The sequence below is a fragment of the Liolophura sinensis genome, chromosome 7 (assembly GCF_032854445.1).
Source record: "Liolophura sinensis isolate JHLJ2023 chromosome 7, CUHK_Ljap_v2, whole genome shotgun sequence".
Classification (NCBI taxonomy): domain Eukaryota; kingdom Metazoa; phylum Mollusca; class Polyplacophora; order Chitonida; family Chitonidae; genus Liolophura; species Liolophura sinensis.
In genome coordinates, this window is record NC_088301.1 from 23656967 (window position 1) to 23672605 (window position 15639).

The window sequence follows — 15639 nt, forward strand, 5'->3', positions numbered from 1 at the left end:
TATAGTTAAATATCTGTAAAAAAAAAAATCTTTACCAGTTTTTCACAAAAATTTACCTCCAAAAAACAAAAAATCAATCCTGTTATACTTCACTAATTCCATACAACAGCACTCTACAATCCTTCAGTTCCATCTCCATGTTGAACAACCAACATATAATAAAAGAGGCCTCCATTTTTCTTTTTAGAAAACCTATGGTCAAATAGTAGAGAATAGACTTAACCATGATTTTTTGTTCTTTTTTTCAGTAAACCTAATGCTAGATATCTATAAACTGTACAAGACACAAAATCAAGAATATCACAAACTTTTAATGTTAACCATATATCTTGCAGATTCTCAATTTGTACTTGTCTAAGAATTGGACAAAATGTGACAAATTAAAGCTGCTCATTAACAATGATATGCTACTTTTATTCACAAAAAATGTGTATAATTGTAAAATTACAACAACAGACAACCACATAAAAGTATGCCTTTTCCAGGCAATTTCTGCACTGAAGTGTAAAGTTACAGAAATGTGGCACGACAAGAGTTATTTCCCTTGGATCACTACTAATCCACTTGGATAACAGCTAATCCACAAGACAGTCTAGCACCAATACAGATAATCATGATTTTTAAAACTCAATCATTACTACAGAGAGACACCCCTATATAAAGCTGACAGTCCAGGTTTTTGTAAACCATATATTTTACATGTAAGCTGCTAACAACAAAAAAGAAAAGAAAAAAACAAATTGGGCGTAAAAGAATCTTAAATAAACATTCTCAAATTTTGTGAGCTCATCTGTTGCCACATGAATATTAAAACCCAGGAGACTTTGTTTATCAAAATACTTCTTTCGTTCAAAGAAAAAGATTTAATCTTTTTTCTTCTCTTCTTTGCTCTTGATGACTTCGTTCTTCAACTCAGTTCCTTGATCATCCCCTTTCTTTGGCTCCTTCTGCACAGCTCTGCGCAGAGCGTCCCACATGCCTCCCAGGAAAACTGCACAGAACAGGTTTTCAAAAGCACAAATGGGTCGTGGATGCCCAGGAAAAGAGATGACAACTTGAAGTACACAAAGAATATAACAACGCCGAAAAATAAATCATCACGGTGAGGCGCAGCAATAAAGTGATACTTTTCTAGCGTGAAGATTATTGCTGCAACCAAAGAGGCCTTTGTTGTGCTGCAAAATCAAAAAGTGAGAAACATTTTCAACATATTATTGGACGAAGAAACTGCATTTATTGTGCATATCCTACCCAGTCATTATCCATACAGCCCATACATCAAATTTCAGTCATTATTTTCGACTTCCAACTCTTTTATCGATAATGGTACAACAAGTCCAACTATATCACGTGACTGTCAAAAGTGTTAGACATCTATGTTTGATCACATTTACTGTAACATTGGCGTCTGAAAAAAGTTTGATGAAAACTAATATAGACAAGATGACTGATGAGAAACTGGGAGGCTGAATGTTTGTGAACTTGAAAATTTCTTAAAGGACAGATGCGTCATTTATAACTCTGGAACAGGGTGTAGGGTGGTGATTGTTAAATTGATGTCCGCAAAAGTTGCCTAACGTTTCACAAGTCACATAACACACAGTAAGACTGTCACTTTTCACTTCAAAAGAGTTCCAACTCGAACTTCCCCTGTTGAATGACATTTAATCCAGTGTTCATGAAAATTTCACTTTAATGTAAGACACCAGTCTCATTTATGGGTGAAGGAGACATTGTGAAGGGCTCAGCTGAAACCTACTCATGTAAAATCACACAAAATATATTGAACTTAAGACACTGTAAGCACTATCTCAAGACAAGTTAAAATACTGGCTCCAGTGAGATTTGAACTCACAACTCAGGGTGTCTAGCTCTATGGCTATGAAATAAGCCACGAAGCCAGAATGCAACGACTCTGGAAGTCCACTAAGTCCCCTTGTCGTGAGTTCCAGTCTCACTGGAGAGAAATTCAAAGCCAGAAATTCAATATATATTGCTGCACTCACCAAAATCACATAACTTCAGTAACAAATGAAATGAATATATGTGTCATCATTTATGGACATGTTAATAAATGCTAATCTAGGGATAGTTTATTAAAACAATATATGGCTTAGATGCATTGTACTACAGTTATTGGTCATTTCAAATTTGAAATATTCAGGAAATCTCAAAAGTTTGAGAAAGGAAAAGTTAACTCACAAAGATGGTTGTAGCAGCTCATTTTGACCCTGGAACCCATATGCCTCGGCACAAGCCTTTCAAAGCCTTTCAGTATTGTGCTTCCAGTAACCCTGCAATACACGGAATATGCATTTACATCAAATCTGGTGCAATTTATTTATTTGACTGTTGTTTAAGGGGAAAAACGAAGACTGTAACTATATGTACGCAAGAAGGGAAAAGTAAGGTATCCACAAGGTATCTAAAAAAAATATTGAAAAAATTCAAAGCCTTGAAGATGGAATACAACATAGGGATATGTCAGCGAGGGACAAGTCACTCCAAGCAGCCATGTTATGCAAGCCCTTATGGACCAATCACTAGGGGTGAAAGCATCACTAGATGCGTTGCCTGTAACACCAAAACACTTTTTCAGCTCTTGACTGTTAGTGCGGCTTCTTACTAGTGACTAGACATTAACTTGTGCAATACATTGGAGGTTGAGGATACTTTCAATGGTAAACTGAAGCATTCTAGTTCAGTTGGACAGCCATATGTTCATGTGGAACTGGGAATTGTCACAATGACTAGACATTGGGTAGGATTAAGGGGTAAGTTTTAAGGGTGAGATGGCAATGATGACAATTTTTTTTCCTTATCAAAGACACTGAAACAAATGCCCACAAATGTTGCTCTGACACCTCAAAGAAACCTTGGCCGTTCCAAAACAAAACATGTCTTAAAAGTCTTAGAGTGTAGTACCTGACATTTTTGTTTGATAGTATAGGAGAGTTCTACAGCCATGTGACATCACGCTAATATAACAAAATGGCATGAACCAATGAGTGGCCAGGTCTCATCTGTTATTTATTCTGTTGATAAACACTGCCAATTTGTTTCTGTGTTATCATTTTTAGAATTCCGCTGCAATACATTTCTGGAAAGTACTTCAAATTTAGTGGCTGACTTTATATTCACTTTAACACCATTTTCAAGGACTCTAGCCTGAAAAAGAGTGTCTGGCACAGATCACTGATCTCTGGCTGGCTACTGACAAGCATGTGACATAGTTATACACAACATATGGTGGCAGACAACTGAGCTTCACAACGCATGTAAAATAGCCATTTCACAGGAATATGAAGGCCTTAAAATCATAACTGTTGATGCCAACACTTACATTTCTCTGATAACAAATGCATCTAACTTCACAAAACATTTATTCAGTGGTCCAACACAATTTATGAATTAATAAGAATCAAACAAAATATGTCAACTGAAAAAAAAAAAAAGCTAAACTTCGGGGAAAATACATTATGTAGCCCCCCATAATGCTCATTATGAGGACATTCAAGATTTTAAGGTGATTAGCATGATCTTGAACAAACAGCATTATTTCCACGGATATGCGACTGCATTTGCATTACTTCATGCGAGGACTTGACACATCTGTGACAGTGTTACACTGCATTATAAACTGCGATTCTCTTACACTGTGAATTTACCCCAGCTTTAAATCCTTGTCTGATACGTTAAAAATGGGTCACATTCCATTTTCACTGCGTTACTGCAAGTCTGTTTGTTTAAATAAGTCCCATTCTCAGAAGAATTGTCTAATCACAAACACGATCACATGTCTGTGAAAACAAATCATACCTTTAATTGTGCCAATAAGTATGATTATGAGGTAGGCCTGAGGGTGGAGCTTAGCCGTGTGGGTGACCCCATGGTAGATCTTGTGTGCTCTCTGGGTCTCCTTCAATCCTCCCACCACCATCTTCACAGGTAACAGCTTGATACACTTGTACACCAGGTCAAAGGGGGAGTAAAACACCAAATACCTGTCACACACACAAAAAAACGAACAAAGCGGTTAAGACTTACAGTTTGACCAAATGAGAATATCAGTTACACAATACACCTCATAAGAAGAATATTAAAGTGTACATAAAAAAAAAAAAAAAACAATAAAGCCACATGGTGCTGTTTGACCATTCAGTAAGCTGGGTTTGGTTACACAGTCACTGGCTTAACCATTTCTAGCTCTTTTCAGCAAGTTGAGAGTTTGTTTTTAGTTCCAACGGGTAACCTATTCAACCATTTAAGGCAATTCGTTAACTCCAGTATTTGTCTCTCAAATGAATAAAACTGTGTCAACAAATACTTTAAATCACTTTTTTCTTTCTGCATTTTTATAAACATTCTTTTCTTAACAAATAATGACACAAAAGGAATTACTTTATCAGGAGGGTTTTTGAAACCAAATTTTCTTTCACATTATTTTGGGTTCATCAAAATTCATACATCTTAGTACAATGATCCAATTCATCTGATTGTAACTCATTAGAGAAAGTTCACAGAAATTAATTATTTCCAAAATAGACACATAGACATTGTGGAAACTCTTAAACTGAAAGTAAGGGCACCATATATCACTAAGTCAGTGAGTTCTATTAGATCTAATATACTGATTTAATACATCATGCTGAAGGAAAGGCTTTACAAAATAGCTACACCCTTTACATGTGAAATCGCAGAGGACATCCTTAAAAAATTCTTTGCTGGGATTAACTAGACTAAGGTAATGCTTAATGAAGCTATTTTTAATGTATGTGATCTCACCAGACAGCAGTTGCTGTGAGGATGTCACGGTGGTTCTTCAGTGGTGTGACACACGGCTCTCCTAGGATCAGGTTGGCTACAATGCTGCCTGCGAAACATGTCAGCATACAGGACACCCAGCACGAGAGTGGGTGCTTCCTGGAGAACTGTGGTGGGGCTGAGGAAAACAAAACACACGAGGATTATCACTACATACAGGACACCCAGCACGAGAGTGGGTGCTTCCTGGAGAACTGTGGTGGGGCTGAGGAAAACAAAACACACGAGGATTATTACTACATACAGGACACCCAGCACGAGAGTGGGTGCTTCCTGGAGAACTGTGGTGGGGCTGAGGAAAACAAAACACACGAGGATTATCACTACATACAGGACACCCAGCATGAGAGTGGGTGCTTCCTGGAGAACTGTGGTGGGGCTGAGGAAAACAAAACACACAAGGATTATCACTACATACAGGACACCCAGCACGAGAGTGGGTGCTTCCTGGAGAACTGTGGTGGGGCTGAGGAAAACGATACACATGGGGATTATCATTACATACCAGGACACCCAGCACGAGAGGGGGTGCTTCCTGGAGAACTGTGGTGGGGGCTGAGGAAAACAATACACATGAGGATTATCACTACACACAGGACACCCAGCACGACAGTGGGTGCTTCCTGGAGAACTGTGGTGGGGGCTGAGGAAAACAATACACATGAGGATTATCACTACATACAGGACACCCAGCACGACAGTGGGTGCTTCCTGGAGAACTGTGGTGGGGCTGAGGAAAACGATACACATAGGGATTATCACTACATACAGGACACCCAGCACGACAGTGGGTGCTTCCTGGAGAACTGTGGCTGGGCTGAGGAAATCTGTAGGAAAGTAATGCACTCATTACCCTTTTTTTCTACATTAGTCAACTCTTTTTAGTTGCAACAAGTAGTTCTAAAAGTCGCGCTGTCCCTCAGTGTGTAGGTCTCTAGATTAGTTAGTAAAATTTTTGACATGCTATCTACTATCAAGTATGACATCAACTTTTAGCGGGGGGGGGGGGGAGTTGCAGCTATTATATTTATTATTTATTTCATTGGTGTTTTATGCAGTTGTACAACGGTCGCCAGTTTTATGGTACCAGGAAACCAAGGGAAACCCATGACCATCCACAGGTTGCTGACAGACCTTCCCACATACCGCCCGAGGGGAAGGCAACATGAGCTGGACTTGAACTCACAGCTATTGCATTCATGAGGGGTTCCTGGGTCATTCCGCAGTGCTGGTGCTTTAACCACCTCAGCCACTGACTCCCTACATCTATTCGGAATTTCATTTTACTTATCTATGTTTACATGTTCCCTTTATCTCAAGCTAATAAGTCTGCTACACAAGAGCATCTGTACACATGTGCATATGTGTCATCACTCTTAATCAAAGCTTAACATGGGTAGGGAATTTCCTCGAGGCTCAGCTTGGGGGAAGACAAATTTTACAGCACTGCTTCTATGTCCTACCCAATGCGGTTATCACCTAACAGAGAACACATTGACATGCAGATACTGTAGGTTCCGATAATCTACAGGCTTGTTAACAAGGAAGGGTATACCCCGAGTGAAGTCAGCCAGAAGAAATTGCCAAGTCAGCAATAGTTATCACACAGAGCTGTAGGCTGACACCAAGGCCTTCATAAACACACTGTTCGGTTCATCCCACTGCAATATGTCATACTGACCTCCTGAACTAAACAAAACATGAATGTGCTACTCCTTTAGATTTAAAAGAGAAGTACAGCCATATTTTATTACCTGATGATCTGGTTTATCTCTATTCAAATTTTTTGTTGTAGCATATAATGGAATTTTGTAAAAAAATATCTGCATTTGTAAAAAAAAATATCTGCATTGTAAAAAATATCTGCATTTGTGAAAAGTATTTGAAGCCCATGTTATTTCCCAAGTTAATTTCATTAACTACTATCTGTCTTGATCAGTGTACTGCCCTTATATTATCAATATTGCTTTGGGGCTCCGTGGCCGTTGGAGTTAGCAATGACCCATGAGCCTCCCATCGATGCCCTCAGGCTTCCTCTCCAGCCGTACAAGGGAAGGTCTGCAGCAACCTGCAGATGACCGTGGGTCCACCGCCCCCCCCCCCCCCCCCCCACTCCGAGCACTGCCCGATTTCCTCCTACCATAACACTGGCCACCATTACATAAGTGAAATATTCTTGATAAATAAATCAATTCATATTAGGATCTAAAGTATGTTCATTGCTATGCAAAAGTAGAAGGCATGCTTGAAAATGTCACTGTGTAATGTACACGGGGTTGAGATCACTATTTACAATCCTATCTTACTCTAAAGGTAAACACAGATGGCTACAATGTACGAAGGGATTGTCAGTCAGAATGTGGGATAATACAGCTCCTACCTGATCCTGAGGTCTGTGTTATACTGTCAGCTGAATCTACTTACTAGTCTATATATTTACTTGTACGGTTGCCATAAAGGATACATCAAAAATGATGTATTTAAAATAAGACTAGTTTTCAGGGAAATTTAAGGGAATGTTATACCAAAGAAAAAACAATAGATAAAAAAACAGTTTATGTCTCTTTATGAGCCCTGCATTTTAAAGCGCTTTTCCCATCAATGGTCAGGGTCTGAGGTATGAGGAAAACTCTCCTTTAAAGCCACTTTTATGATCCAAGAAGAAAGCTTAGAAGTCTTTCTTTTTTTCTCTGTATTTTTGTTGGACACATCCTAAACTGCATATAAGAAATACAAATCAAAAGTTTCATGTATTCTTTAACCAGTACATAAGAATATTTCATTTACACGACAGTGAAGGTCATTTCTACCAAGCTAGTCACTCTCAAAGCTCAGCTAACAAGTGCTTGGTTGCACTTGCACACTTGAACAATACGCAAATGGAAGATTGGATCTGCTGTCAATGTTTACTTTGGTGTGGCCTCAGACAGTCCTGTCTATGAGCTGTACAGTATCTCTGCTGTTGGTAACCTTACACTGTTCTATTTTTGGTCTCTAAGACATCCTACTGACAAAGAGAATGATTGCCTGCAGGGACGAGATAATGTTCACATGCAGCCCACTGCACAGTCCTCTAACACATGGAGTGCTGTGCATCTGCATCTATTGTGCGTTGTTCATACGCTGTGATGCATGTAGACGTATTTCCAGCCACAAAGCAACCTAGCAGTGTGTGGAGTTTGTTCCATAAGCTCTGGCAGCAAAGAAATAAGACCAGCCGAGACCATCTGAGGAATATATACACCAGATGTTCAAATTCTAGCAGTAAATGACCTAAAAAGTGCCTTTCTTCAAAAAAGGCAAACTTTGTATTTGATTTCAACTTCTGCCTCAAACAGAGGATTTTAGGTGGAAATAATGCTTGTACATGTATAATGCTGTTTTTGGTGCTGGAAAATTCATATTTGCAGAAGGATAACAACACAACACTCTGAGTCAGGCAATAAGAAAAACTTTGTTAAGAACGGAATTCTAGGCCAAACACAGGACCCTAATTCTTCAACCTTTTCAACCTCCACTGCAACATTTTGAAACCTTCTGAAAGAACAATAGAGTGTAGAGATATAATTTGCACAGTTTTCTGAAGCTTGACTCTTTAGTGACACACGCACACACACACACACAAAAAATCATTTTTATTGTCATTTTCATAATAAATGTATTCAAAAACTCCACTGAAAAAGTGCTTTGGTGGCTGAAAAGATTGAAGGTATACAGTATAAATCATAAAATCTTACATTTTCCAGTACAGTACCATCCTACCTTCCAAATAAACTGCAAAACTCCATTGTAGGACGAGCACAATTATGACAATATGGTAAAACGAGCAGGTCAGCCATGGCTTAAACTTTAGTTTGTTTATCATACATGTAAGAGCTGCACACTGGCCTAGTGATATGGAGTAAATAATGCACACACTTCCCTGATAATAGCCCTAATAAATTGTCTTCATGGACCTTACACATCATTTATTTTATTTTTTTTCATTTTTGTTTTAAACTGTACTCAAGAATATTTCTCTTCTACAACAGCGACCAACATTATGGTGGGTGGAAACTGGGCAGAGCCCGAGGGAAAACTGCAAGACCTTTCCAAGTACAGCCAAAGAGGAAGCCAGCATGGGCTGGACTTGAACTCACAGCGGCCACATTGACGAGAGGCTCCTGGGTCATTACGCTGTGCTAGCGCGCTAACTGAGCCACAGAGGCCCCAAATTACACATCATGGTTTGCCTACAAACATCAAGACAGGACTTAATGCTATGCACTTTTCGATAAATATGTAAGCGATTTATGGTTCACACTGGATACATTCAACTGTTGGGCCTCACAGGTTGAATTAAAAGTTATGTCCTGGCTGCAACTACATGTGAACGGCTCCTTACCAGTAACGTCTCACGCTTAAAGCAAGCTTTCGCTGGCCCGGATTTCCAAATTTTGATGTTAAACACTAATCGCATAAAATAAATAAGTGAATTAGATTTACTTGCTTTACTGGTATTTAATGCTGCAGTGCATCATGCCAGCCAGGACCAGTAAAAAATCAATGACATTTTAATTCTGAACTGAATGATAGAGTAAATGAATTCCAGCACCACAAACATATACATTTAAGACCAGCTGTATGTAATAGGACAGAAACATGTTAAGGCTAAAAACCAGATTCCACATTCTGAGGGAATGAATAAATTTTGCATTCATTTTCAAAAGTATACATATTACTTTTTTCCGTTATCTATAATCTAAAATCACATACCCATCCCGAATATACATCTATCTGCAACATACACATACCTGTAAATACATGTTCGAGTAACCTAAAGCTATTTGGGTAGCAAACTAATTTCAAACAATGGGTCAAATTAAAATTATGCTTGTTTGAAAAATAATTACAAGCTTCCACGCATCTAAAATTCTGAACCCGCCTATAGCATTGCTGAGTCATTCCTACACAATATTGCTATATGTCATGGTCCTGAGCTATCATTTACAGACCAGATCTATTTCTTCATTTGAAGGAATGGTGATTCATCCATGATGACTGCTGGATCAATGCTTCATCTGAAGCTTGGTGATTCACCCATGATGACTGCTGGATCATTGCTTCATCTGAAGGAATGGTAATTCATCCATGATGACTGCTGGACCATTGCTTCATCTGAAGGAATGGTGATTCACCCATGATGACTGCTCAATCATTGCTTCATCTGAAGGAATGGTAATTCATCCATGATAACTGCTGGACCATTGCTTCATCTGAAGGAATGGTGATTCACCCATGATGACTGCTCAATCATTGCTTCATCTGAAGCCTGGTGATTCACCCATGATGACTGCTGGATCATTGCTTCATCTGAAGCTTGGTGATTCATCCATGATGACTGCTGGATCAATGCTTCATCTGAAGCCTGGTGATTCACCCATGATGACTGCTGGATCATTGCTTCATCTGAAACTTGGTGATTCATCCATGATGACTGCTGGATCAATGCTTCATCTGAAGCCTGGTGATTCATCCATGATGACTGCGGGATCAGTCATGGTTGTCTCTATTAGTGGATGGTCACTATTACTTACTGGTAGAATATGAATACCACATATGTGGTAAACAACCTAAAATTCTTCCCAAAAAAGCCCATTTCTAGAGGCAAATAAAATGGCATAAAATAGCCTTTCTTCTTCACGTTGACACATTTTTCTCTGATATATACATAGTAATGGTGTTAGACTAAGTGCATTTATATCAAAAGTCATTCTGAGCCGTTTCTCATTTAAAGGCAAACAGTAAAACAAACATATCATCAGAAATATTCAGAATACAAACAAACTGTGCTATCGAGGCCGGCATACACGTGCAAGACCTCTGCTCCTGTATTTTTATGTACTGACAACTACATGTAACCTTGAAATGTGGTTGTCACATTTTCGTACAAACAAGCTTTAATTGTGTAAGTGTATAAAGGTTTCTGTATGTATGCTACTGTAAATCTTCGACCTATCCAACCACTAAAGCACTTTCTTTCAGTGGAATTTAAGCATACAATTATTTATCAACATGATGCTAAAATGGTTTGTTTGTGTCACTAAAGATGCACACTTAATAAAGCTGTGCAAATCAGTTCTCTACACACTATATAGTTCTCTCAAAATACTGGTTGCAGAGGCTGTTGAAAAGGTTGAAAATTAGGGTAACCTAAACCACAAGCATACTGAAAAATCAGGGTAACCTAAACCACAAGCATACATTAGTGCAACACATCGTCTCTAAGGCTATAATTCAACACAATCTGCCAAAGTAAACACACTTTCATATGTTTGAGATAAGGCATGGTCATAAATCTGTACAAGACATCCTGGGATGTAAAGTTGTGGACATCTGCTAAAAGTGCAGAGAAGTCCCAAGTCAGTGTACTCCTTATAACACATAGTTTTCTAGGATTTTATTTCATGTATGAAGTTATCAGTAAGGACATCTTGGCCTATGCCTGTTAGGTGACATTTGTTTATGGTTAAAAAAAAAAAAAAAAAAAAAAAAAAAAATCAAAAAGAGAAGGAAAAGTGATTAATACACTTAAATCTCAAATTCAAGGGAATGCACCCTATATGTATGTTCTGACGACTTAAAGGGCTCTATTCAAAAGGACAACACACTCAGTGACAAGTTCCTTTCTACATGTAAACTGCAGTTCATTGTTACATTTTTAGTATTTACTTTGTCAGCTGCATGCAGCAGTACAATACTAAATTTACAAATTGAAAAGCAAATGATGCCTGGTTTCCTACCACCACAATACTGGCAGCCATTGTATAGGTGAAATATTCTTGAGTAAGGCAATTAAGACTAATCAAATCAATACATAAATAAATAGATAAATAAATGAAAAGCAAATAAAAATGAACTGGCAAACAAGCCACATGTATATTTAGATTTTAGCATGTTGCATATTCAGAAAAAATACCTGACCAAGTGACTGTTCACTGATATTAAAATCATCAAAAAACAATTTTCTGCTATGGTTTACCCAAAGCTCTTATGGAAAGACACGCACTGGTCAAATTCAAATCGGAAATAAACCCTTATTTCCGACTAAATAAACCCTTATTTCCGACTAAGTATGTATGTTTTATTCTATACATGGTCCATGTGCTTACCCTTCCGTCATAGTAACCAAATGAAATCAACGCAGGAAAAGGGACTGATTCATGGGCGCCATGATCATGTTAATTTATGCATGGAAGGTTCCCCATTGAGAGTTGTATGTATCCATGAATGCTTGGGGATTTACACTGTGCTGAACAATATTTCAGTCAGATGATGAGGAGTCATCATTAGATGTGTGTGTACATGTACTGTGACAGACTACCAAAGGCAGCTTGGACTCAACCTGTCAGAGCAAGTCCATGCTGCCTTTGGTCCAATCCAACTCAGGTTTGACTCTGAGTCTCCAGGTTTTGTGGCGGACACTCTTACCATTTTAGGCCACTAAAGCAGCCCATCAAGAGTTGTGGTTTTCTGGTTCATACATACAGATGTGATAAAGATACCTAGCTTCCCTTCATTGCTCACTTCTCTCATTTCTCTGAGAGTCGATATTAATTCAGTTGAGTGCATGTATTAACTTTCCCCATGATACATGCCTTGAGCCCATACCAACATACGTATCAATCAATCTGTCTGAGTTTGTTCATCAAATATTGATATAGCTGCAGTAAGCCATCTGATAACCAGCTCAGATTGTTTGGAGGTTATATATATAAAATATATATATATATATATATATATATATATATATATATATATATATGTGTGTGTGTGTGTGTGTGTACAATGGAAGATGGAGTATTACATTGATTCATTTCAAGTTTCAAATTTTAGTGAACTCAAAGCAGATCATCAGATATAACCAGAACAGATTGCCTCAAGGCTTCACAAAATATACATGTACACTGCATATGCTTATGATTTTCATGACAGAGTCAATCTTAACAGCGGCCAGGGTAATAGTAGAAACAGTTAAGGGGTGCAGAATCAAAGCTGATTGTCTGACAGTGGAGATAGGCTTTCCTGGGTTAAATCATTCAGCCTTGGTCTCGCTTGAATAAATCTGAATGTACCTAAAATTCAGCTTAGGCTAGATAAACCCTGAGCTTGCCAATCTCCCACACCAGTCAGTACCAGATTCTCATATGTCTGTATTTATGTTCGAGTTTTCACAATGTACTTAAGTTTGACTTAAGCAAAAATTTAAAATGTTGTCACAGTGTTTAATCTTCCATAATGGAAGTTGAAATTTTGACACATTAATTTGTCTGATGAGATGATCAAACTGTTAATTTACAAGGCTCAAATATAAGCCCTAAAATCAAATTTCAAATTTTTGACTTAAGTCAAAACTGGCTTTGTGGAATCGGCCCTTGGGGTCAGATGTTCAAAAGTGTATTACAATTAAGACAGACTTAAATCTTAATACAAGTCTCATTCTAGTACAAAGTAAATGGCACTTTAGTCCTTACTAAAGTTAATGCCAGGCTTAAATCTTAATACACTTTTGAACAACTCAGCCCTGGGACTTTTGACTTACAATTTATGACTTAAGCCTTAAGCTTAATAAATATGGGCCTTGGTTTTGTTTCCCTCATGTCATAATACTCCCCAACCCATCACCTTCCTATACAATAAATAACTTCAATAATAGAATAAAAAAAAGTGAAAATGTATACGTAAGTAAGAAAAGGTAAATATTTCAAAACAAAATAACCTTCTTTCACATTTTCTACCACTGGAGAAACATATTTTGCACTTCAGCTTATGTTCTTTCATGACATGCGACACCCCTACTTTTGCCCCTCACCTGATCCTAGCTGTTGTGAATGCTGCGGAGGTTGATCTTCGCGTATCGACAGACACATTAGCAAATAATGCGCCACATCAAAGTACGGGTACATCTTTAACTTTGTCACCGTGGTGGCAACGTCCATAAATATCTGTGGATCCATTTTCACGAAAAGTGCACCACTAAAAACAAAAGAAAAAGGCTTTGCCGGCGACGTCCAAGGTCTTCCTCCCGGGAAAATGGAGGCGAAAAGTGCAAACTGGCGACATCTGCTCGCAAGGGGAGATAATCATGGCCAAGATTATCTCCCTTACACCATCAAGTGCCCTTCTTTTCGAATAGTTTTAATACATGTATGTGTAGATGAGTAGTCTCTCATTTCAGAGCAAGTATTCTGTGCTTTTTTAACTTCTACCCAAAGCATACGCTCTTGTATCTAGAAAATGCCTACAGCAATCCAGTGTACGGTTTCTTAAGGCACTGTTGTTTAATGGAGTCTGTATTTATCTTAAATCTGGGATAAACGTCTATCTTAATTACAGCTTAAATATAGGATCTGATTGTTATTGACAAACTTTCACAAATGTGACTTGCACACCATTGATAGAAGACAAGTGGTGTTTACCGAAATTAGACTGTGCAAACAGACCAAAGAATGCCATTGAGCACTTATCTCCATCATGTCACATGGTAATATAAAGTGGCAGAATTGACAAATTCATTGTCAAAAGCCAGGATTCAACCCGCACCTAGTACAGGCCTATATCTTTGTTGTGAGTAGCACACCTTGCTCACTGACCCAAGTCCCGCTTACCAGTATGTTGGGAGCCCTGGAAAAATTCCAAGTCTTCAAATATGTTACTTCTTATTTCGTTAAGCTGGTGGTCAGTTTTTTGATTGAAATAACCAGGCCCATAGGCCTGTTCAGCACCTCTGTTCCACACGCTTCCTTGGGATAGCATTTGGTGGCCTAATGGTTACAGTATCTGCCTCAATGTCGAGAGACCAGGGATCAAACCTAGGTCAGGTCATACCAAAGACTTTAAAATTGGTGCTTTTTCCTGCCGTGCTTGGCGCTCAGCACTGAGAGTTTAAACAAGGAAACAGGACTGATTGGCCAAGTGTCAGTATAATGTGACTGGGTGGGGTTTCATGTCCAGTGTCTCGTCATATGACTGAAAAATTGTTAAGTACAACATTTAACCCCAAGCATTCATTCATTCCTTGGGGTAACGCTATGTATCTGATGGGACTCGGCCAATTTGTAAAAAGAAGACAGGATTAACAATGATAAAAGGAGCAATACAAATCAAACTTAAAGCAAATTTACAAGCACTATTTTCCAGAATTTCATTTCTGCAGCAACTAACATCTCGATTTATACCTGCACATAATTCATTTTGGCATGCAACATTTGTATCAACATAAAGGTTTTTCATTTCTGCTGGTGATCTCCCTTGTGCATCAACATCACAGAATGAAGTAACACGACTGTTCACGCATGATTTACTTAACCCCATTATCGCAGCCTCGTCCATTTATGATTACTACAGGACCAATCTCCAGACACTATGGTATTTTTGCCGTCATGTAAGTGAAATATTCCTGAGTACCGTACTGCATAAAGCATCAACCAAATAAATAAGGTATTTTTTGATCTGGTTTTGTTACATCTTCAAGACTTTTTGATTTAAGTGGAATACTCCACATATATGATATTTGTCAGTTTTTATGGGTGCTACACACTATAAATAATGACCTAAAGTTTCACTCCCAAAAATTGCATTTGGCAGCAAACAAAATGTCAAATGGTGTTGAAATTTACAGTTTCAGATATCCAACCTTTGGAAAATAGGATATTATCCTACTTCCTGTACAAACCTCAGAACACCCTTGTAAGATTAATACAACTTGTCAGAATAGGCCAAAAGATGCGCCTATATTCAAGGGCAAAATGTTAGGCCATTTACCGTAACTCAAAG

At 38.3% G+C, this 15639-nt stretch overlaps 1 protein-coding gene across 1 annotated transcript; it reads right to left on the bottom strand.

Annotated features, from left to right (window-relative positions):
- Positions 1–387: 387 nt before the first annotated feature.
- LOC135471453 (trimeric intracellular cation channel type 1B.1-like) lies at positions 388–13897 on the bottom strand. Its single transcript, XM_064750700.1, is given in 7 exon segments — positions 388–1015; positions 1018–1175; positions 2203–2225; positions 2227–2282; positions 3811–4004; positions 4786–4942; positions 13676–13897. Coding segments are annotated over 7 exon segments (885 nt in total). The 5' UTR covers positions 13821–13897; the 3' UTR covers positions 388–863.
- Between the last annotated feature and the right edge of the window lie 1742 nt (positions 13898–15639).